Source organism: Diadema antillarum, unplaced genomic scaffold (genome assembly GCF_040938485.1).
Source record: "Diadema antillarum isolate AM-2024a unplaced genomic scaffold, OU_Dant_1.0 scf00000079, whole genome shotgun sequence".
Lineage (NCBI taxonomy): Eukaryota > Metazoa > Echinodermata > Echinoidea > Diadematoida > Diadematidae > Diadema > Diadema antillarum.
This window is the reverse complement of record NW_027270968.1, coordinates 819,180-845,286: the sequence shown is the minus strand read 5'-3', so window position 1 is coordinate 845,286 and position 26,107 is coordinate 819,180. Positions and strand designations below refer to the sequence as shown.

The 26,107-nt window shown below is 38.9% G+C and overlaps 1 protein-coding gene across 1 annotated transcript in view; it reads left to right on the top strand.

Moving 5' to 3' along the window:
- The window catches only part of LOC139717652 (somatostatin receptor type 2-like), a 36,210-nt gene extending 16,837 nt beyond the window's left edge, over positions 1–19,373 (top strand). The window contains exons 2-4 of the mRNA XM_071629159.1: positions 12,647–12,812; positions 17,646–17,772; positions 18,660–19,373. Coding sequence (XP_071485260.1) covers positions 12,647–12,812; positions 17,646–17,772; positions 18,660–19,373 — 1,007 coding nt within the window. The remainder of the gene's footprint in view (positions 1–12,646; positions 12,813–17,645; positions 17,773–18,659) is intronic.
- Positions 19,374–26,107: the final 6,734 nt, after the last annotated feature.

Sequence of the window (26,107 nt, the reverse complement as noted above, 5' to 3'; positions counted from 1 at the left end):
GTAAAGTGTCGATCTACGGTAGATGTAAACATACTTGATCCCGTCTTTATACTGTATGACCACAGTTTTTAAATAGAGGTTCTTCAAGACATAAAGATGAACACAATAAAAGTTCGTCGTATAGAGCATATGATAGCGAGCGGTATAGATCTGCGACGCAAATGCACCGACGCTAATTAGGAAAAAAATAGTGTTCTGCACATGCGCGAAATGATGGGCGTTTGCGCCCCAACGCTCGCTATACGATTGTCGATCACATGATTTTACGGTTATCTGCCGGTATGCATAAATGATATCCTATCAATTATGCCTTGAAATCATCTAGATCTTTCTATATTCCAGCATGTTGTTTGACTGAACGTGCAACTTGTTTGTTCATTTTGAGATTACGCTGTCTTGGCATGATTATTCACTTGGGTAAGGACGAAAATGTGAAATATTACCCAAAAGGTGCTCCGGAAGTGATGCCATCTCAGAGCATACCCGATGATGGATGTTTCATGTTTCATCAAACCGATTACAATATCGTATCGGGTCATAGCAATATCCATCGCGAGCGAGAGTCATGTGTGCAGCTTGTTAGCTCATTGCGATTCCATTCTACTGCTAAAGGGAACGATTCGATCATCATAATGCTGGTATTATTTCACATGTTTGATCTCAAAATACTCCAAAGCAACTCATTATCCTGGTAAACCGCGTCAGCGTGACAAGTTTCTCGGTAGAGTCTTTCTATATATTACAAACAAATCCCTAGTGTTGGACGAAAGAACCATGTCTTAGCTTCATTTCAGTGCGTCATCATGATGTCATCTATGCGTCTGGTGTTTGATATCTAATCAGGCCACTTATGTGAATTTATAGGCAAAAATGTCGAGTTTACGAACATCTGCACATTGCATTTAGATCCTGGTCATTACATGGTAGTCTATAAAAGACCCTTATACGAGGCAAACCGCCTTCTCTTTTTCACAGACTTACAGAAGATTTTGTGTCATTCGTGTTTTATACGTCATTTACTTTCTTCCTTTTTGGCGGGATATTTTAAGGCTGTCGGGTAACTTTGTACAAATGCGTTATATTCCCCGAAGATATGTCACATAAGTTTCACATGTTTACAAGACCAAAAAGATAATTTACTCATTCTTATTATAATACTTAGATTCTTAACTTACATACCAGGAATTCACAGCAATCGAAGGGGGATCTTGATAAAGGTTTCTAAAAAGCTCACAAACTATCAGTTTTCTGCGTAAAGTAACAAGAAACTTTGTTGAACTGACCTTGTCCCCTTCCCAGTGATGATTGTCACATCTCACCGATGCGACTGTCAAAAGTTCGTATATCTCTTTTGCAAGCGTCACGAAATTTTGCATGGTTGAAGGATAATGTCGCCCAAAATAATATCATGACCGTATGAAATCTTGCACATCAGATTAAAAAAAAAGAAAAAAATATATATATATAAGAAACTGAAAAATAACCCCATGTTACCAGAGAATACGCTCCCCTCCTGTACCGAGAATAACGGTTGCAATTTTTCTGGGTCCGAATGAATCTAGAAACGTATATTGATTATCCCCCTCCACTGTAAACCAGTTTCCAGTGTTATTATTCTGAGGAAAGGTCTGAATCAACTATCTCCACAATGTATACCAGCTTATTAAGTGAATCTAATTGCCAGTGAGTGTTGCAAAAGGGACACATGAATCATTAAAGCTCAAGTAAGAGAAGTTGACGGGGGATGGCAGTGAACATAAACCTTCTTTGGGATCTGCTAAGGGATATTGATGCACACTACTTGTCTTTGGTCAACCCTTTCTGTGCTAGTGACTTATTTGATGTATGCGCACATTAACACACAAATTACCTATGAAAGGAAATCAACGTGATACGCAGAGGGTTAAAGAACGTAAAGGAGGGATCTAACCTCAAAATGTAGTCGAACTTCAATTAACAACTGATTCTGAAAGTGCTTTCCAAATCTGAAAAGAAAATAATTGAGGTTGATATCGGTCTGTATATAGTTTAGGCATTCTTTTCCTACAAACGCGTGATTTCATATAAATAAATTGATCACAGGGGATTTTCTGTCACAACAAAACCACTTCTCCGTATACATCTCTTTAGAATGATGTTGCCAAGAGCATCTACAGAAAAGTACGAAGATGAGAAACCTACTTAAAAAGTTGCCACAGCAAAAATCTGTATTCTCCTGCCGTGGCAGCCGAGCGAAGAATTGGATACATTTTCCATTATACCTTAAACGGAAAACAAGGTTTCGGAACTGTAAACCCCTCAAGAGAAAACCGACGAAAATTAAAAGCGTCGTAAATACGTTGTTGAGATCAATTTAACTTGTTAGGATTTCCCGGAGGTATTTCACAACGAGGCAAGCCAGTAACTGGCCTTTGGCATTTGCAGAGCTTGTTGGCAGAGGTGGTGGTGGAAGGGGATGGGGGGGGGGGGGAAGGGGACAGTGTGGCCTGAGTATTTTAATATTTTATTCCCGTTCAACTTGACAAGTAAGGATGCAATCAAGCTAATAAGTCGGTATTTAAAGTTCTTTATAATAATATGTCTCGGTGTATGCCTGTAGATCCAGAGACAATTTTGACCTGTACGAGATGATAATAATAAAAGCATTTTCATTTCGCCAAGAAGACATCCGGCCGAATACCCAGAGCCTCGGAGACCCATCCAAGGTGAAAGTTTGAGGGGAACACATCCTGCTCTCTCTTGTCTTCAAAGATAATTCCACTAGGAGATTTGATTTTAAGCTTACGTAAAGTAAGGTTACCATCTTCAATATGCTGGCCGTGTCTCGCGTTACACTTTTGATGGGCGTTAGTAGGTCGCCGCGGTCATAATAATTTTGCAATGTTCATCGTGCGACTCCCAGATACAGGGCTGTGGTGTCTAAAAACAAACGGACAGAAGCACACATAAACACACACGAAACAGGCGCGCTCGCACACACACACACACACACACACACAACACACACACATGCATACATGTACACACACACTTTCGCTCCAAAATGGCGTTGGAGATCATTATATATAGAAGTCTCTATTTGTTAGCAATCATTTATTTCTTCGCACATTCCTATATATATATATATATATATATATGCCTATGATATAATTCCTGATTTATTCTGTGTTATATTTTGTTGGGGAAATAAGAATGAAAATAAATAAATGGAACTGAATTGAAATCACTGGTGAGAGTGTTAATACTCATTTATGATAATGTAGTCACATTACTATACATCATGAAGTAGGTGGCTCGCCTTACAGGCAGACCCCTTTCAGGCTCTCCATATTTCTGCTTATAACTGTTGACTGTGATATCTGAGTGTACTCAGTTTGCCACCAGTTGTTTCATCTTAGTATCAGGATCACACAGGACAGGTTTTGAGCTTTATGATAGCTTGGCAAGAGAGTTCTGAGGAGACAAAGTTTTTTGAAGTTTGTGTACAGTGAACTGGGAGAGGTACATGCATGGCCTCCATGGATCCTTGCTGTGCTGTACAAGTGCACTCAACCATCATCGCCTTTTGTGACCTTGATTAGCCTGTCCAGCCAACAATGGATGCAGTCAAGTTCTTGTCCTTTCTTCTCATTGTGTTCATCCTGGGGGTGAATGGACATGAAGCTTTCATCAATCCCTGTGCTCACAAGCAAGATTTAGTGTGCCATGCACACCATAGGCCCATGCAAACCAAGTTTCTTGATTTTCGCCTTGCCTACTACACTAACTCCACATCGACCTTCCAAATCAAACTGCTTCTTGTATCGGGAGACATAAACCCAAATCCAGGACCAGGATACAACGATGACTCCTGCAGTGTGCATAATTGCACCTACACAACTAACTACACTGCAATTGACAGGGTGAACAGTCCAAGTGTTTACGGCAAGCATGAGCTACTGCAATTAAACTCACTGGCGTTACACAAACAGAGACTTGACGTTAACCTCTGGGAGACTCTCACTTCACTGGGCATCGCCATGAAACGGAGATGTCATCGGGGTAAGAGAGCTGGTGCACGGAAACAGAGACACAAAATTCCTGTCACATCCCAATTGTTTTCTACCACCACACCCAGAGTTATGATTCGTGAACGCAGGCACATTCGTCTCACAAACCCTATTGAGAGGCCTCCATCTTCCGCTCATGTCATCTCCTTAGATGATGCTGCATTGAATGAACCGACCAGAATAGCAGTATGGAATGCCCAGTCAATGATGAACAAACCTGATTCAATCTATGACCTTGTGGTGTCAGAGAGCTTGGATATTCTGGCCATCACAGAGGCATGGCTCAGGGGTGATGATCGTGACAGCCCTACCCTAGCGCAAATCCAGAATACCTTACGTGGCTACCACATTCTAACAGCTCCAAGGAAAGGTAAAGTAGGAGGTGGTATATGTGTAGTCCTGCGTCAGAACTTTGGCACAAACATGGTGATCCATTCATACACCAGTTTTGAGTGCATGGAGCTTACCCTTCGCTCAACCAGGAGCCATGTACTCTCACTCATAATCATCTACAGACCTCCTGGCTCTAAGGGCAAAGCTGTAACACAATTTCTATCTGATTTCTCACATCTTCTGGAGTCAGCCAGCTTGCGAGACAACCAGCTCGTGATCTGTGGTGACTTTAATTTCCACATGGATAACGTGCACAGCAGTGAAACCAAATCACTCACAGATCTGCTCTTTTCTGCTAATCTGAAGCAGCTGGTCTCTCAGCCTACGCACGCAAGGGGGCATACCTTGGATCTAGTCATTACAAGAGAAGCCAATGAATGCATTAAGGAGCTATATCTTCGAGATGCGATGCCTTCAGATCACAGTGCCATTGTCTTTACAGTAGCATTGTCACGGCCAATGCCAGTTAGAAAAACATTTTGTTTTCGGAAGCTTCGTGACATTGATTATGACATCTTCAGAAGAGACCTGGAGAACTTGTTTGCAGCTTCTGAGGATCTTGATTACCTCGACATAGACCAAAAGGTCAACCTCTATAACTCCTCACTCATGAAGACACTTAATCATCACGCGCCTGTGAAGTCTGCCAGTGTCCACTTAAGACCTCATGCGCCTTGGTTTGACCACCACCTTATTACTCTTAGGCGCAAAGTCCGTTCAGCTGAAAGAAAATGGAGGAAGTCTCATCTGACTGTTGATAAAATGTCAATGAGGTCTGCTTTGTGTGTGTATCATTCTGCTCTCAAAATAGCTAGGAGAAATTATCATCGAGAGAAGATGGAAACATGCTGCCAGAAGGAACTGTTCCAGTTCGTTAACGGCATCTCAAGTGGCAACAATACCTCTCCACTTCCATCTCATAGTTCGAAACAAGAGCTAGCTGAACTGTTTCTCAACAGTTTTCAAGCAAAAGTCTCAGACTTATGCCATTCTCTTGTACCTACAGCAAGTGAAGTTCACAGTGCATCATTTAACGACTCAGCAGAGGCTCCACAGGAGTTCATGTTACAGATATTCGATGCTGTCAGTCAATCTGATGTTCAGGAGATTATTACTACATCCAAGATAAAGACATGTCAGCTTGACCCGCTCCCTGCATCTGTCATAGGAAAATGTGTCGACATTCTCCTTCCAGCTATCACTGATATAACAAATCAGTCATTAGCATCAGGGATCTTTCCACGTGACCTCAAGACTGCTTTAATCACACCTATTCTAAAGAAGCCCAATCTTGACTCTGAAATATTGAAGAATTACCGACCAATCTCCAACCTTCCTTTTTTAGCCAAAGTTATCGAGCGAGCAGCCTGTAGCCAGTTCACTGCTCATCTTCACTCACATTCTCTCTTAGCTAAATCACAATCTGCTTATCGACAAGATCACAGTGTTGAGACGGCTCTTGTGAGAGTGATGAACGATCTTCTCCTTGGCCTTGATGCAAGAAAGGAAGCTGTGGTCATCCTGCTTGATCTGACTGCGGCTTTTGATACCGTTGACCATACAATTTTATCCCATAGAATGAGGCAACGTTTTTGGATATCTGGTACTCCAGCAGAATGGATTGAGTCTTACCTGAAGGAAAGACGACAGCAAGTGGTATTAGGACAACATGTATCTTCCTGTGCACCATTAGAATTTGGAGTACCGCAGGGATCAGTGATTGGTCCACTCCTCTTTGTGTGTTACACAACACCAGTTCAAGACATCATCGAATCGCATGGTTTCAGCTGCGCCATGTATGCTGATGACACACAGTTGTATATCACCGTAGACCCCGTTGACATGGAACACACTCTGGAAGATCTGGCCCGATGTCTGCATGAAGTCCGTCGCTGGATGTCCAACAATTCTCTGGTACTAAATGACAGTAAAATGGAATTGCTTCACATTCGTTCCAACTTGAAGCCATGTAAGGAACTCACCCCTTTGACTGTTGGCAATCTTGAAGTTAATTTTTCTTCATCTGTCCGTGACCTTGGTGTGCTTTTGGACAGTCACCTCAACATGAACAGTCACATAAACAATATTTGCCGTCGCGGATCCTTCGCTTTGAGCAAAATAGGGAAAATTCGCAGTTATCTCAGTAAATCCACTACTGAAATAGTGGTCCACGCTCTTGTCTCATCAATCTTGGACTGTTGCAACAGTCTCCTCATTGGTCTGCCGAACAAACAGATCTCCAAACTTCAAAGAATTCAAAATTCCGCTGCCCGCCTTGTTACACTTGCCAAGAAACGTGAACACATAACCCCAATCCTTCAAAATCTGCACTGGCTTCCTATAAGGTATCGCATCAAATACAAGATTCTCCTCATCACTTTCAAAGCACTACATGGAACAGCCCCGCACTACATTACAGAACTCATAACCCCATACAAGCCTTCTAGATGTCTCCGATCCTCTGCTCGAAACTTACTTGTCGTACCCACCATGCGAACAAAGTCTTATGGGGAAAGGGTTTTTTCTTTTGTCGCACCCACTTTATGGAATTCTCTGCCAGACCCACTGAGAAGTCAGATGCCAACAGACAGTTTCAAGCAAAAACTCAAAACTTATCTATATAAAGTAGCCTACGATTGTTAAATTTGAAGTCATTAATGCAGTTGTCTCAGTAGTACTGGCAACACTAATATATTGTGCTTAGTAATGTGTAATTTCTGTTATATTTTGTATTATGGTATAATTTGTTTATTTGTTTGTAAAGCGCATTGAAATTCTTTTCAAGTTTGAAATGCGCTATATAAGAATTTGTTATTATTATTACTATTATTATACAGAACGTAGTCACATTGAATGATTGTGTAATATACATTCATCACAATACGAGATGGTGCTTTAGTTCCCGTATTCCCATATTATTTATGGCAAAGATCCATCACCAGCAAAATGATTAGGGGCAGAGGAGGATAAACGATAAGAGAAAATTACCACTGCGGCCTTACAGAGACGTCATAATCAGCTAATAGAAGACTAAACTCAAGAAAATCTGAAACTCGCCGCCTACAGAAACGTTGTAGGTATTTTGAGGAAATTTTGATGGGGACTTCAGAACCTCGAAAGATATTGGGTTCAAGGAAAAAAGCAGGAAGATGCACAAAGAAGTCATGCAAAATATTAGCAGCTGGATGATATCTATGATCTTCCTATAGGATATTTTATCATGAAGGACTGGTTAATAGAATACCCTACGGTGCACACGGTTATATTATTGTGACATATTTTTTTTCTGTCTTTTTTTCCTTATAAGTTATACCCATGAGAAATGTACTACGTTTCACGTATATAGGAGGATAAATATAGATCATGGTGTTATTTGAAAGAGAAATATGCTCACTGTTGTTCCACAGGCTAAGTGTCATCTCCAGAGAGAAATGTGTAAGATACTACAAAAGGAAGTTAAGGCTTCTACCAACCTTTAATAATTTTGCTGGCGAGCTCACCACCAGAATTTTCTTTGAAAGCTTTCTGTGTGCAAGATACTGTTACCCACACAGAAGAAAGACGTGAAACGGCTGAAAGATTACATAGCTACAGGTGTACACGTGTTCGTCCTCAATGGCAACCATGTTGACCCGTTTCTGAGGGCGATCACCCTCCAAGTTTATAAAGGATGAGACAACGAAAACTAAAACGAATTCAAATGGAAAAGAGAAATCAAAATAAGTGTACAGAGTGCTAGACACTGACGACACTTTACGCGCTCATATAAACCGTGTTCTCTATAGGCCTACAAGTGGTATGCGTTCAAACACATTTGACATCTTTCCTCCTAATACACCGTTGTATCGCAAATATGTTGTCTTAAAGACAAACGCCTTCACCTTGTAATGTTGACAGGAATAAATTATAGTCCAAAATGCCTATCCACGGAGCGAGAGTAATATGGAATGAACTTTTTTTTGTGCATAGCTTTAATCGATAACATTTCATAAACGATATCATAAAAAAGCAGTGTTCTATCAGAACAGATAAATAAAAAGATGTACAATCTCCTTTTTTTTTAAAGGAGGGGGTAGCAATATTTTTCAGACAAAATTTGATAAATAAAGCTGGAATTACACAAAGATGTACTGTATGATATACGCCTGTCATTCTGCAACCCATTAATGTAATCAATACGGGTAATTTGGTAAAATTGAGGAGAACATTTCAGAAAGAAGCTATTGCCTTCGATGTTATTAGGTTAAATTTTACATGAAGGACAAACAAAAGAAAACAAAGCGGATGACTTGATTATCGCACGAGCGACTGTCACGCTTTTATGGGAAATTGAGAGTTGGATCTGCCTGAAGTATGAAACATTGCCCCCCGCCCCCTCCCCCTCCCCCCCCCCCCCCCCCCCCAAAAAAAAAAAAATGGTAATAATCTTCTGGCTCAACCGTGCCGAACAGCAGCTCGTGCACGTAGATTGTACATCGATCCCTCATGTGGGTTAGTGTGTGCATGTGCGTAAATGGATGTTGGTGACGGTGTGTGTGTGTGTGTGTGTGTGTGTGCGTATGTACAGAGCGAGTGTGTGCGTTTGTCTATGTGTGATGTGCATGCATCATGTGCGTATGTGTGTTTGCTTGCCTAGATGGGCGTACGTGTGTGTAGGTGTGTTTTTGAGATCAGAAATTGTGCGACAGGAAAATTTCGTTTCACGCATCGTGCATGTCGTTACGGTCGGTGCATTCATTTATCAACTGTCCACCAGCCCTGAGATATTGATTTAGACCATAGTCTTTCTCATCTTTTTTTTTCACCATTATCCATCTTCTTCGATTTCGTCTCGACAAACATCGATTTCGACTGTAATGGAGAATCTTTCTTCTTTGGCCACGGTTTGAAAATAAAAAGTTGATAAATAAGTAACGAGTAACGTAGAACTTCGCTTTCTGTGGAAAAAAAAAATGAACAGGTGTAGACATCATCACAACATTCTACATGTTACCGCAGAATGCGGGGTTGTGTTTTCTCTCTTTTCTTGGCTTGGTCTTTTAGTTTTCAATTCATTTTAACGGGGGAAATCTATTCTAAAAAAAGACTACTTTTTTGTAAGAAATTATAACTTTTTGACGTTTTTCTTGTTTTAACCCTTTGGCTTTGATACCAGTCCAAGGTATCAGTCGCCCTTCTTTTAAGGGGAAGTCATTCGGATGCTCATCACTTTTACTCTTGTACTCAAACGCGGATCAGGACAGAGTAAATCGACAAAGTATACGGTGAAGTTCTTGATAGGAGAGCTGCTGACTGGTAGAACCTATATACTTTCTTTTTATTTATGGTGGTTTTTTTTATTTTTTCTCATAAGAAATAACACATTCTTCTTTTAGATACAGACATTTTTTTTTATTTATTATGAAAATCGGGAAAATACCGTAACGGTTTGATAAAACAAATATTTCAGTTTAAAGGTAAAACATATAGTTTTCAGAAGGGCTCAAAATTCAGCTTGCGCCATGTGGACTTTGCTTGTAATAGTAAATCTATGTCGAAATGAGGGTCTACCAAGAAACTTGTCCGGCCGACGCGATTTCCCAGGATAATGGGTTGTTTGGGAGTATTTTGAGAACAAAAGTGTAAAATAATTTCGATCATATAGTAGGTCCTACGCGGTTTTTAGTCTTGAAGAGCCCTCCCGGTTCAGTATCGGATAGGTAGAACAGAACGTTACGTGATGATCGACTGTGTCCTATAGCAGTCGTATTTCCCAACAAGCTCCGTGCGATTCACTCACGCACAGAAAATAAGTGGATGCTGCTGTTGCCCGAGATTTGTCGATTGTCGATAATCCATTATAAAACATTACGTAGCAACCGTGAGCGGATATGTTCTCAGACTCCAATACTGTCGGCTTAACATTCTGGCTAATATTTCACATTTTCGTCGTAACCTAACTAAAATCGTGTCATCACAGCGTTATTTCATTCATTTCTTGTGCATATATGGCCCCATTTTTTGGAGAAAAAAAACCACGAAACAAACCAAAACAAAAGTTTCTGCAGGAGTAGGCCCACAAAAACAATGTTTCACCTTGTAACTAGGATTGTGATTTTGTGAACAGTATTTTAACAAAATATCAAAACTTCGTTTACCTATACAATGAACTGCCTTTTGAATAATCATAAACGTCTCTGCATGGATATACCCTATACTTGCAAGTGATTGTTATAGAACGCTGGCTCGTCGTAATAAAGCTCCAACGCCATTCGAAGTAGACAATACACTGCCTATCGGCTTGAGGATGATTCATTAATCTGAAATTAAGCTCGGCTCAATGGGCACGGCCGTATTATGAAAAAGCATACTATCATATCCCACAGGTTATGTTGTATAATATGACGTCACGTGTTGTGCGGGGAGGAATCACATTGTTCGACTGTCAAATCTGATTCTCGTTTTAAACCATTCTCGACTGTTTGTGTTTATCATTGCATTGGACAAGTTGATGGTATGCTTGAAATCACTTGTCTTGTTTACGTTGTAATCAGCATGATGCAATCGATGCCTCCTCTTTGGTTTTTCTTTCATATCAGAAATATTTTCTGAGTCAACTATGCACATGATGAGCTACTTAGTAAGCTATAGAAGATAAGACGCCATCTCCCTCGTGATTTTTATTTATTCATTTCCATTCATAGGGTAGATAGCCCTTTCAGCTCAAGACTGATTTCCAAAGGGGTCCACATACATGTGAAAATACAACGTATACAAAACAATGAACAAATGCAAACGTATAATAACTCTATACATAATAGCAAACTGAGAAAAAACAAGATGTATAAGATTTTGTACAGTGGTCAAATGGGAAAAAAGAAATTAACAAATAGATTAAACAAAGTAGATGTAAGAATAAAGTCTGAAACATTAAATGAAGAAATGAATCATACAATAGTTTGCCAATTGTTAATCGAATATGGTTATAACAATCTAGCAGATAGTGAAGTTACGAAAGGTAATCAGCGAACTGGTGTACGTGATTTCTGCCAGTGAATCAGTGGAACAGAGCAAAGGGAATACAAATTAATGATTATATTGAACAACAGCGAAAAGGTCTACTGGTCAAACATTACTTATTCATAACGTTTATTAATTATTGACGAACAGGAGAGCGAATACAAAGGGTACAACGCAACCCACAGTCATAAAATATCCATGATTATGGGGGACGAGCAACGTACTCTCAATTTTGTATGACATTTCCACACAAAGATAGCTTTTGGAACTCGGGTAGAAAATTGTTTTCCTGAATCTTCATAGTGCATGACACATTTCTCCAAATCATCTGTTCAGCAATGCCACCCTATAGCGATTTTTTAAAGACAATTATTTACGATATGTTTATCATTATCATTCCCTCGAAGGATTTTAATCAACATTGCTACTCTCTGTGCTGAATCATTCATTTTGTTTCTCAAATTAGATCTTTCATATTCTACCATGGAGCTTCTATACATGTTTCTACCATTCTCCAAGTTATCAAAGAGAAGCCCGATGAGCATTACGTATCACATTCAATGTCCCCGAACTAATTCTGTGATCACAGCGTTTAGTGAATCTATGTCAATTTGTATCTTTACTAGGAATGGAATTTGTTTTGTTTTTCTTCTTCTGCTATTCCTTCTCAGCAGACTGCAATAATCTATTCGATAGAACAATGTAGAATGCATGTGCAATGTAAAATCATTTTCCATTATTGGGTAATGAGTCATCAAGGAGTCAAGCTCTATATCCATTACAGACAGAAGTTACGATCAGACAATTATCTTTAACCTCGAGGATAGCTAACTTCGAGGGTAACTTTTATGGAGAGTCAAATGTCGAACAGACGATTTTGTTACGAAATCAGTCATTTCGTTGGTGAAATGACTTATAGGTCCCTTTAACTGTCAATTGGAAATTCAATGGACCCCAAAGGTCAACATCAATGGTCAACAAGTTTTATAACAGCCACAGATGTTAGGATAGCAACTTTTGGTAGGACGTCAACTTCCCATAGCAACCACACGGCGACAGCCATTCAGGAAGCTGGATTCTTGTCGTTACAATGATAATTGCCATTCCAGCAAGAGTTACTATCACATCATTCTTTTTTTAATGAAACGAGGCCCAGAAGTTGATCCCTTTGCAAATACTAATCCACGTTTTTTTCTTTCAACAAGCCGACATCACGGCCCTGATCGTCGTCCTGTTCCACATCACGGAGTTCTACCCGAGCACTTGGACGATGTTGTGGGCGTACAACATCCAGTGTCAGATCCACCGGTGTGCGAGGTTTGTCGGATTCAACTGTACCGTCTTCACCATGATGGCCATTGCAGTGGACAGGTGAGTGAGTACACTGGACATTGATCTCTCTCATTCTCTTTTCCTTGCTGTCTACATTCAGCACGACATACAGACATAAACACCGTATATGTCGACAGAATCTATATAGATGTAGACATGATTTAAATAGCCATGTAGAAATCATGTAGGCCTACATGTAAACATGATAAAGACCATCGCGCACACACACACACACACACATTATGTAATTATATGTATATATATATATATATATATATATATATATATATATATATATAATATATATACATATATCGTATATATCAATATATCTTTCTATCCAACTTTTTCTCCAGCTTTTCTGCCCTTTTCTCTGCATATCTCTATATTTGTCTCTTTTTTCTCTTTCTCTTTTTTCTCTTTCTCTTTTTTTCCAGTTCTTCCAGTCTCTTCCTTCTCTCCGATTTGTCATTTCAAGTCAATACAATTTGATTTCTCTCTATCTGTTCTTCTTCTCTTTCTGTTCCTCATCCGATTCTTGTATTCTTTCTCTCAATCATCATTCTCTCCTTCCTCCTCTCTTTTCTTCCTTTGTCTTCCTGTCTCCTTCTTCTCTTTCTTTCATTTGCATCCTTGAGCAACTCACTCAGTCAGTAGTTCTCTCCTCACATAGACACTTTGCCCAGGTGTATTAAGTACGTACAGGTGAAAAGCTGAACATTGATGTGGTTGGATATTAATAGCGCCGCCACAAGATAGCTTGAGTGGAATCCTTCCCAAGTGAATGATTAGAGTGCCCCTGAAGGCGTCCTGTAATCCCAGTGAAAGAAGCACTTGAGTGCAGGGAAGAGATTCGATAAATTATGACGTGGTGGGAATCTTAGGAGCGTTATAATTTCTTTTCCCTAACTTGCCCCCATCCCACCCCACCCCACCCTCGATTCCCGCGATTCCCGCGGCTCCCCCAGCTGGAAAGAACACTGTGTCCCACAGTATGTTAACATGGTGTTCACATTATCGACTATGCGAAAAACGCTCGAACATGTTGAATTTAACAGATGGAAGATTGTCTCACACCGTGGTGTGGTTTTTCACAGACTATTCACATAGTGAAATTCTGTTTCACACAGTGAATTGATGATTCACAATGTGTTCACACTGTGTTTCACACTTGTGTCACAGCGTGTTTACACTGTGTTTCACATTGTGTCATAACGTGTTCACACTGTTTCACACTTGTGTCACAGCGTGTTTACACTGTGTTTCACATTGTGTCACAACGTGTTCACACTGTGTTTCACACTTGTGTCACAGCGTGTTTACACTGTGTTTCACATTGTGTCACAACGTGTTCACACTGTGTTTCACACTTGTGTCACAGCGTGTTTACACTGTGTTTCACATTGTGTCACAACGTGTTCACAGTGTGTTTCACATTGTGTCACATTGTGGGACACTGTGTTCCATTTAGTAGGGCCGCCTTTCAGGTTGTCTTTATAAACAATAAGATATAAGACAGTTTTTACGCTCCATTTACAGAATGTGTATTTGGTTTTGTTAGATATCCTTTTTTTTCAGCGTCCTTGCTATCCTTTCGTCAGTAACGAGGAAGCTTAGCAGTAGTGAGAAGTAGAAAGTCCATTAGGTGCATATCCTTTGAACATTCCGGTATTTGCACTAAAGGAGTGCATCTGCCGAATTAAAAACTACGGACCACTGCAGGGCTTTTGGTGCGCGTATAAAGGAAACAACCAGATTGCAGTTTACGTTGAATAAGTATCCATTGTTTGGAGGGTGCAATACACTTTCAGTATACTTGCGTTCATGCGTGCATATCTCTGTGTCTTTGTGTGAATTAATGAGAGAACAAATGGAGAATATTGAAATATAGCTTCTCAGAGAAAAAAAAATAATGGAATTAATATTCAACCGAAAAGGCAAACCAGGGGAAATCGAAAAATGAATTTCATCAACTTATTTTCCTTATTTTATTATTTCTCGCATGTAGGAAATACTGAATATTATGACATGAATATATCTACAAGCCTACATACATATTTTACATCTATATCGCCCACTTGATCCGGCAAAGAGTAATTATCAATCAAATCACTGAGACTTGAGGTCTTCAGTTCATGCAACCAATATCTTGGAATTAGTTTTAATGACAGTCATATCCATCTGATGAATGCGAGAGAGTTCCGATTGCGATTTTTGCGGAATTGAAAAGTATAATCCATGGATATCTTGAGAATTTGTGGAGATAGAATAGCAATTCTGACAAATCTCCCTACCCGTATCTCTATCTGTATTCATAATGATATTATGTATGGGACTGATTGCTAGCGCCCTGGGGTGCCATGTCATTGAAATAGATGGGCAAGGATTGCACGGGGGCGTCCTACTTGCTCGACACCCACGTGTCATAATTATACGCCCACGAGCTAGACATTGGAAAACGGTCCAAGAGACATACAGCCACGAGTCATGCCGACGAGTCAGACGGCCCACGAGCCTAGACACCAAGTAAAACAGGCCAACGACCCATATGCTATATAGATACTTAGGCCCCTTTGACCCACGAGCTCGACGCAAGCAAGAAATTTCCACAGACTCGACACTAAACATGAATTAAGCCCCGTGATCCACGTGTATATTCATATGTATACGACTGTTCAAGAATTGTTTTGTGAAAATTAGCGCATCCTCACAATAGATATAGGCCTATACCTTCCCCAATCCCCTTTATCTAATTTTGATCACATATTCACTCTTGTGCTTATAAAACTCCACTTCTTCCTTTTCAAATTTCCTTTAAGTGGTCTATATCATTGTGGGATCCATACAATTACGGAATCCCCCGGTTGGAAAACCAAATTAATGTGCATCATGTCCGTATGAGCATGTCCCAAATTTGTGATAATACTAATATCTTTGCCTCCTGTTATCATTATAGCATCGCATTTCGTAGGACGCGAGTTCTCTCAGATCATTTTGCTACCAATTGCTCTATTTGATAGAATAAAGTCGTGTGACCCAAACATGCCTAAATTTCAATGATTTCATGTCCTCACCGCTTTAACCCAAGAATTGTAGTAGCTAGCTGGAAGTTCTGGCCCTTTTAGAACGTTTGTCCATGAACCTGTCTGTCTCAGTAGAAAAAAAAAATCACAAACTACCATCAAGGGTCTAATTCATAGCACCGGTAAGTATGTGTCACATTTATATCAATTCTATATCAGTGCTATTGATATACCTTATTTCTGTTCAGGTCATTCACACTCATTCATCTGTCCTACTTTGCCTAAAGGAGAGAAGAGACGACCAATCAAAATCTGAATGTAGAGGATGTACTTAGCATGTTATGCCTGGATGCAAAGTTTTCACTCAGCATGCGGAGAGGTATCTGAGTCAGGAAATCATAACATTGCACTATCAATGAAAGTTGTAAATAAGAGATGATTTTGATCATGAAAGAGGCATAACTCTTAATGTCACTGAGTTCGTATCTAACAATAAGGTAGAGCCGAATACGGCAGGTTCTCGGAAGTGAACGCCATTAACAGAGCAAACCAGTGAAGTGGCCGCTACCGCATTGCCTCCGGATTATACCCTCATACCCTACGCATTAATCTTTCCCCGCCTCAATGGGCTGTTGCCATGGGAACTATACGGCTAGCATCACAGTCCGATCATGCATCCCCGAAATTGAACGTTTTAATGGTTTTGTCATAACAGAGCGCGAGCGCCGAGGTTGTTTGCCCTTTGCTTGAAGGAAATTGAATCTTACTGTATGTTTGTAAACAGGAGAAAACATAGCGATTAGGAAAAAAAAATAATCGTCTGTTTTTCCCCAAAGCTCTGTAAGGGAAGAGTTTTGGAGGAATCATGTACCATGTTGGAGTAAAGATTATTTTCTTACAAATTTGATTCGCCTACCCTGCGGACGAAATCCATTATCCCCGAAGAACATGAACGCGTTATAAAATCCATCAACCTTTCTAAGGTCGTTCAGTGAGTTGAAATAATTCACGGTACCTTGATGAACTCTACTGAGGGGTGATTTAATCTATTTTGCCCTCACGTCTAATGTCATAGTGTATAAAATTATACATCATGTACTCATGTTCATTGTTGTATGTGTACTGTTGTTGTTTTTTATTTATTAAAGGAATTGAGGAAGAAGATGTGTTTATTCGAGTTTCTCATAAGTAAATAGATAAATGAATAAATAAATATATGAATATATGAATATATATGTATATATATATATAGAGAGAGAGAGATAGATGAATGAATAAATCAATAAATAACTGAATTAACAAATAAAGATGATAAAATAAAGATAACTCAATTGATAGATAGATAGATATACATACATACATACATACATAAATAGATGGATAAATAACTAGATAAATAAATAAATGAATAAACAAGCGTGTCTATCTAAATCATGTCATCGTTGTCTCCTCAAGGGGACTTGAATTTTCCAGTGAGACTGGATGCGTACTAGACGGAGGAGCATACATGTATTGATATGAGCTACAAGAAATCCTAAAACCTCTCCGGCGCCTTTGTCCGTCGCTAATCCATGCGCAATGTTATCCGTGTTTTACGCAGATTAAATCTTTAACCTTGCCCAAGCCTTCCCTTGTGAGGAACTTTTCAGCTTTAGCAAAATGTTATTTAATACAGGCAACATGACGCACGCACAAAGTGTCATGTATTATTGTCATTATTATCAGTATTGTTTTATTATTATCGTAGTTACTATTATTATTATCATCATTACTATTATTACATTATCATTACTATTATCATTATTATAATTATTATCATTATTATCATTATTGTCTTTTTGTCTCACAGATTCTTCGCCGTAAAGGACCCTGTGGCCTTCAAGAGCAGATTTACGAGAAGGCGCACTAAACTGATCATCGTCTTCATCTGGGCATCAGCCATCGTTGCTGCCATTCCTGTGGCCTTTATGTTTGAGGTGACGCCCTCACTTGACAAGTTACAGTATAGTGTCCAATGATTTCGCTGATAATAAAGTAGGAAGGGGAAGATTTGAAGAAACACCACAATATAGGCCGATACTATAGTTGAAAGTCACTTCTTATTAGTTAGTACAGGGCATTCAATTTGGTCTGTCAGCTATGTTCAATTATTGATATGCGTATAAGTGCGTCTGGCGTTTGATTCTCCACTCTCCCTCTCTCTTAATCTGTTACCATATTTGTCATCATTGGTCGTAGTATTAATATCAGTAACAGTATGAGTATGAATGTTAGTATATCAGTATCAGTAAGATATTGGTATTGGTATTGGTATTGGTATTGGTATTGGTATTGGTATTGGTATTGGTATTGGCACGGGCAGTGACATTCCATTGGTATTGGTATTGGTATTGATATTGGTATAGGTAATTGTATCGGTGTTGGTATTGGTATTGGTATTGGTATTGGTATTGATATTGGTGTTTGTAAAAAGAACCAAACAAAATCACGTACACAAAAGTCACTATGAATCTTTACCTTTTACAGAAAACTGTATAGTAATTCATTTCTATGTCCTCTCTGATTCCATCGACTGACATGTTCAATTGAACTTGAGCCGAATTAACAGCTTAAAGTGATTTTGTCGTTGCTTCACTTCAAAGGTGTTTGATTCTTTAGTCTCTTTTAACATAACATTAATTTCTTTCATCACTCACATAAAGATACATTTACGATACATGTGGACATTCCAACATTAGCGAAGTGTTCTACTCTGTTCAAGATATTCATTGCCCTGTTTGTGAAAAAATTCAGTTTTTACGTTTGTATTAAACTGTTCATCTATTAAAATGATGTTATTTACCTAATAATCGTTTCCATACAGAGTATCTATGGTGGGGATGGTGTAGCCGTTACATACACCGGCAAGCTGCCGTGGGCCTGTAAGGCGATCGTTCCGTTCGGTCCGTGGTGGAAAGATTTCAAACCCGTTTACCTCAACATCCTCCTCTTCTACGTGCCCGTGATCATCACCTCCATCATCTACGTATTCATTTTTACGCGCGTCCGGAGCAGCAACAAATTCCTGCGTAGCAACCTCGTCATCAGCGGACGGATACCCGAGCACGCGCGGAACACGCACTGGAAAACCGCCAAAACACTGCTCTGCGTCTTCGTCGTCTTCATCGTCTGCTTCGCGCCATTCGCAACGTATCACATCGTGCAGGAGTACTTCAGCGGCTCCCTCCATCCGGAACTGAAAAACCTCGCGCTTCTCCTGCCTTATTTCAACTCATGTCTCAACCCTATCGTGTACTCATTCACAAACAAAGTATTCTGGCGCGCGGTGAAACAGATTTTGTGCAGGTGCGAGCGGTGTCGTGAGCCCGATAAACCGTCGTTCTCATCATGCGACGCCCACGTAGAGGGCAGGATTCAACTCGCCGTGTCGGAACATGTTCTGGCAAACAACATCCACACACAGGACATTGGACTGAACTTCATTTTTGACAGCAGAAACACGTCAGAAATCGCATTAAATCAACTCGGCAAGGATGACAGTGATACCACGAAAGTGAACGGCGTGCACAAGAAATAGTTTCCAAAACTGGCAATGACATTTTGGAGAAATATCGTAGAAATTAAAAAGTGCTTTGCCGCAAAATTGTTATTCATATTTCATAAAACAGTTATTTTTCACCCTGGAGTATCTATTTAAGTGTATACTAGAACTTACGACTTAATTCCTTTTCAGCTGATTCACAAGATGTATATGAGTCTATATAATGACGTCTCAAAGTGTCTCAGAGGTGACATTTTCTATGGATGTCTCATGCTATAAATTAATGACGAACAACTGATTCTATATTTTGCATTCTGTCATGAAGAAAGTTGGTAATTTGTATTGTCGACTCTAAGATAACTAACAGCAAGCTAGAATTTTACGATGGCCCTTATTTGGTTATAATAAATGAAGAGATTCCAAGATTGCAAATAGGGGTAAACACCACTTTTAAAGGACAAGTGCACCTTCATATACATATGGAATGAGTAAATGCAGCAATATTATTAGAACCCATCAGTGAAAGTTTGGAGAAAATCTGACAATCCATTCACAAGTTATGAATTTTTAAAGTGTCTGCGCAGTCCATGCTGGATGAGGAGACTACTATAGTGTATGATGTCACATGCGAACAACGATATAAGGAAAATATAAAGAGAATTTCACAAATTTTTATTTTTGAAAAAAGTGCACATTTTCTCGACTCATCACTGACATATGTTAAGGATGATATTATTTCCCTCTGCTTTCCGAAAGAGGCAAGTCAAGCGTTCTTTTATTTGCAAGAAAAGTAAAAATATGTTGAATTTTCTTTGTTTTCTTTATATTGTTGTACACATATGACATCACAGGCTGTAGTAGTCTTCTCATCCAGCAGTGACTGAGCAGACACTTCAAAAATTCGTCACTTTCTAACGGGTTGTCCAATTTTCCCCAAACTTTCACTGATGTGTTCTACTAATATTGCTGCATTTACACAATCCACTTGTCTATGAAGGTGGACTTGTCCTTTAAACATTTTGAAGTATATGTCCATCATCAGATAGCGCAAAGGAAAACCTTTCCAGTGATACAACCTCACATGTTACATAACTAGGAATATTCTTGACGTTGTTAAAAGCTTTGCATATTTTCTCATCATTTCCTTTAATTTTAGCAGCTTTAACCGCAAATATCTTATATCTACTGACTGGACTTAAATCCTTTTGCAGTCAAACTCTTTATAATATGATGTTTCAGAAAATATATCACTATGCACTTCGAGGATTGATTGATGATGCCATCACCTCAGAAGTCACCCACTGACGTTCGAACAATTCTCAAAACACGAATAATTATTATTAGAAATGAGTTTTCTTAAAGTTCACAATTTTTAGTTTTTGAGTCAGTTTCTACAGGCTTCATCAGACTGGCGTCAACTCGCCGTAGATGGGGTATTAGCATAACGTCTTGCACTCCAAGAGATATTCTGTAATAATGAGATGGCCATCTTTACTAAATGATGTGACTGTGGTGTTGTAAAATCTACCAGTGATTACTCATAGGTAGTTAAGAGTTGTAAATTGCTTATTCATATATCAAAAGCATGACCTCATCTTTTCTTTCTTTTTTTAATGTACAAAACAAAAACCGGAATTTAAGTTGCGAGGTGATGACGTCATTGTCTGTGGTTGCCATAAATAGATCACTTTCTTGACCTTCTTTCATGAGTGCGATTCTTACAAGAATTTGACTGACTTGTCTGATATTACAGCAGTTAAGTGAGAATCATAGAATAGTGAAATTGCACTTTAACGAATAAAAGTATATAACGGTACATCAGACAGACAAGGACTCAACAAAATTGCATGCATGCTCACAAGTTATCGACGTTTTTAAAAGCAAAATATTTATGCATCGCAGTCTGTTATATCAAGCACTGATGCAATTTTGTATATCTCTTCTTTCTGAAGGGAGTAATTTCCGTTGAAATTGCACCACAAATTGGGTATAAACAGCGGACAGGTAGGAATTTCAACAATATCGTACATAGATATAAAAATGATTGAAGTTTACAGTAACACACTATTATTTTGAAAGGTAAGGATCTTTATATCCATTGCAGTCTTCAAATATCGCTCTGCATGTACTCCTGCCACCAATTTTTAAACATTATCATTGATATTTGAGCAGTGATCCTATGTAGCTTAGTAAATTCTTCATTTTCCCACCGTTTTATCTCACTGCTTAAAATGTCATGATTTTTACCCACCGCTTCACTATACGTATTGTAATCACTCACTCATGTCTTGTGGAAGCAGTACTTTTTTTTTATCTGTTTGCTTTGCTTTGATTTTGTTACAAATGCGTCTCTTGAATCCAGCAAAACTTGGACTGATGGATTTTGCGACAAGATAGTGACAGTCAAGCTCGCATCTCGTTAATGCCGGAAGAAGAAAAGAAAATGATAGAAAGAAAAGATGTCAGTATACCGAGTACCAAAACAAACAAACAACCAAACAAACAAACACGAAAGAGAAGCAGATCGAACCAAAGAAAAGCAAAGAAAGGGTAAGAAGATTAAATACGTCATGGTGCGGTAGACAATGATTGTGTTTTTAGCATTCAAGAGTGCTACCTTGGGAGATAACATATGAGATAATCTGAGTCAGTAATCGAACTTGAGTACATCACATAATATCGTTCGTGTCTCGCATTAAAGTGATATCCATCTGTGCTTATTTTCGTCACAGCTTATAGTTTAAGTTTTACCCCAGTGTATACACATCAATACTGTTATCTCCTCTTAATCAGTCTGGTCTTGATTGTGGCATTGATGCGAAATGTGTATGGTACACTAGTGTATGGTGATCAATGGCGCCCTCTGTATCATAGATATACAGGCATAATCTGCAGCTGCCTTCAACTTTGATCTCAACCAAATTTCTTGTGCGATCGTGCTGCAGGCCTTTTACCGATTCGTCGTATATCTTGTCTATAGATCTTACACCAATGAATAAATCTTAAAGACATAATTGTGTAATTGATTAGACATGAAACAACTATGAAAATGTCTGTCGTGTTTATCTAAAAAGTCCAGCTTATTTTAGTTATTTCACCCCAGTCTTGAGATTTGCAAGGGATTTTTTTTATATATTTTAAAGCAGCTTAAACTTTACTCAGAAGTTCTTTAAAAGGAAATGAAAACCAATATTCATTTATAAGGGTTGAATAAATGTGACAACATTGGCGGAACACTTCGGTGAAGTTTAAGAAAAATCAGTCAATTCGTTAAAAATTTATGAGTTGGTTTTTTTTTTTTTTAAAGTTTCGGTGCCGCCATCGGTGGATGAGAAGACAACGACGGTTTATGACGTCACGATTTAACAACGATGCAAGGGAAATGTAAAGATAATTCCACAGAATTTCATCTTAAAAGAAAAGTACGCATTCCCTCCATTTGAAACTGACATCAAAGATCCTACAGTACCTTTGCTGACTGATACAGATGATATAATCCCCTCCCCCATTTTCTGAAAGAGGTCAAAGTCAAGTATATTTTGATTATGCAAGAAAAATTAAAGTGTGTTTAATTCTGTGTGTAGATTGCCTTTTTGTGTTAATGTCTGTTTTAGCCATAAGGGGGGGGGGGGGGGGGGTCAGTATGCATTAACAATAGCTGATTATTTTATGCAGTGACATAGCAACGCACCTGACTCATTGAGTCATATTGGAAGCCCCCCCCCCCATTATTGTTATTATTATTATTATTATCATCATCATTATTATTATTATTGTTATTTTTATTAATAATAATATTATCATTATTATTATTATTATTATTATTATTATTATTATTATTGTTATTATTATCATTATCATTATTATTATCATTATGGCCGACATAAGCTACAGTGTTTTATAAAGCCGAATAGGACTATTTTTTTTTATATCGTTATCCATGCGTGACGTCACGAAGTGTTGTAGCCTTCTCATCCAGCCATGGAGGCACCGAAATTTTAGAAACCCATATCTTTTGAACAGATTGTCCAAATTTCTTCAAGCGTCACTGACGTGTTCTACAACTATTGCTGCACTCACTCAATTCACCTATCATGTGTTTAGGTTTCATTCTCCTTAAGAGTATACGATTTATATTTTGTCAATGATTTTCCGTGTTTTGTTCTACGCCAAAAGCAATGTTGTCCCCTCACTTTGAAAGAAAGCGTCCAGCCTCCGAATTAAGGTTTATACAGTATCGCAGAGGGGTTACTAGTAATCCTCATTAGCCAAACATAATAAGTTCTCATACAGGATTGTATGACTTATTATTGTTTATCATTATCGTTATATTGCAAGATTCATCTCTGCATCTTTGATAAGACAAATTATTGGGATTGGAATTGGGAAATATTGGTCCTCGGACTGTTCCTGATTATCTAAAGATGCTCGTGAGATCTATCTAATAATAAAGTTTGATAAAACAGTCTGCTGATCAATGTGATATTTTCTTCTGTCTGAAATGTTGTCTCCTTCCAAGGGTCGGACTGATTCCTACAAACACGTAGAGATGGCTGAGGTTTTCTGAAAGGGGATCACTTTGTGTTTGTCTGAATTCAGTGACGAACACAAGACAAAAGTGCTCCTCATTTGTTACGTTTTCGCCCGATTTCCTTCCTCCGCCCCGAAGAATACCGGATTTAGGTTGCCCGTCCGTCTGGTCATCACCCCAGGATCTTGTTGTCACGATTTTACAGACAAACCGCAAGTTACATTTTCGTGGTTTTTAGGAAGTATATGCTGCGTGATGTGAAGATGAGCCTATTAGATTTCTGGGGTAAACTCCTTCAAGGTGAAAAGTCACTGAACTTTGGCTAATGATTACTTTTATCAACTTCAGCTATATAGGTATATTCAAACTGAGTTGTAATAGAGTTGTCATGAAGTATAGACATGAATAGACATTTATTATATGAAATTAGTGTGGTATAGAAAGTCAATTTCCAGCCATTCTTTTGCCAGGAACATTAGTAACAGGTATAGAGTGAAACTATGTGCATTATAGAGGTTACAGGTTAAGGTCAACGTTGTTGGTCACATTCAATGCTCTAAAGAGGAAAATCCAGTAAAACTGCAAGTTTAATTGGAAGGGTATAGATATTATGAACAGACAATGATTTGAGCGAACACGATAGCAGTGATAGGTCAGGGGGCACTGTACTTTGCTCAGAAATCGCATTTTCAATTTAGCCATAACTTCAGCTGGCATGTTGTTCACTCATAACGTCAGCTATACGAGTGACCATATGGGATATTTTAAGGCATAATATTATTATGAAGGACAGAAAAGATAAGATACACACTAAGAAATACGAGTTCAAATTTGAACCCCCAAATTGTCGCTATACAACCACCCTATAGGGTGCAACTTTGCACCCCAATAACCAATTTGCACCCATGCATAGAGGTGCAATACGCTGAATTTTGAACCTGCAGGGGTGCGAATTTGCACCCTCAGTTTGTGCTAATCAAGGGTGCAAACATGGACCATAAACATTAATACATTGTGAATTGAAAATTTGGACCACGAGTACCAAGGTTCAAGATCAAACTTACACTCTGATGGATATGTCTGCAGAATCTCTTTGTAGGTACTAATGGACTTGGGTCGTTCTTATATTCAGGTCTTCAATTTTCTACTTCCATAATAAAAGGTGCAATTGTGCACCCCAGGGTGCTGCTATATGGACAAATAGGGTGCAAATTTGAACCTTTATTTCTTAGTGTGTACAGTCCGACCTCTCCTACCCGGCCTCCCTCTATCCGGATCTCTCCATTATATATCCGGATGCGTTCTCGGCGTGTTTTTGTTTTTTTTTTTAATCTAAATAATTACGTGGGGAAAGGGGGATTTCAAACGCAAACAAAATTCCTATACAAACTCACATGAATTACGTATTATTCCGAACATATTTAATATACATTTACATCAAATTTTTCATCTAACAACATGCATTCAGACATTCACTACCTGCACCCCCTCCCTCCCTCCCCCACAGTTTGGGGCTGAAAGCAAAGAAAGTGTTCTAGCGTACGCTACCTGCAAGGTTACATGTCCCTGTACAGTGTACAAGCGTACTATTATATGATTATATCATGTATAGCTACTATTGGACAGGAAGCTGCGTGTATTAAACATTGAGTCTCCCATGTATGGCCAAATCCCTCATCCGGAATTGATGAGCACCGGTCCCGACAATTGTCCGGATAGCAGAGGTCGGACTGTACCTGTAATGACTGGTTTAAGGTCAATGGTCAACATTAAAAGTCACCGAGGTTAGCTAAAGTTCCATTTCCATAACCATAATGCTACTGGGAAAATCGATTAGTATTAAAACACACACACACACACACACACACATGCGTTTCTTTTTCTGTTTATTGACAAATTTAAAGGTTAATATTGGTGGTCAGTGGTCAGGATATGTTAAAATAGTCAATACAGAAAACCTTAAATGTTACGCTGTTGTTGTTGTTGTTTTTTGTATGCAAAATATCTTATTTTTATGCCTATATACGCCACGAAATGTCGCCGGAGGCATTTTGTTTTCGGGTTGTCCGTCCGTCAATCCGTCCGTTCATCCTTCCGTCTATCCGTCCGTCCATCCGTCCGTCCTTCCGTCCGTAATCAATTCTGTGGACAACGTAACTAAAAACAAAACAAAAACAAACAAACAAAAACAAAAAACAAAAAACTGGTTTGAGGTTTCCTAATGAAATTTGGCATGTAT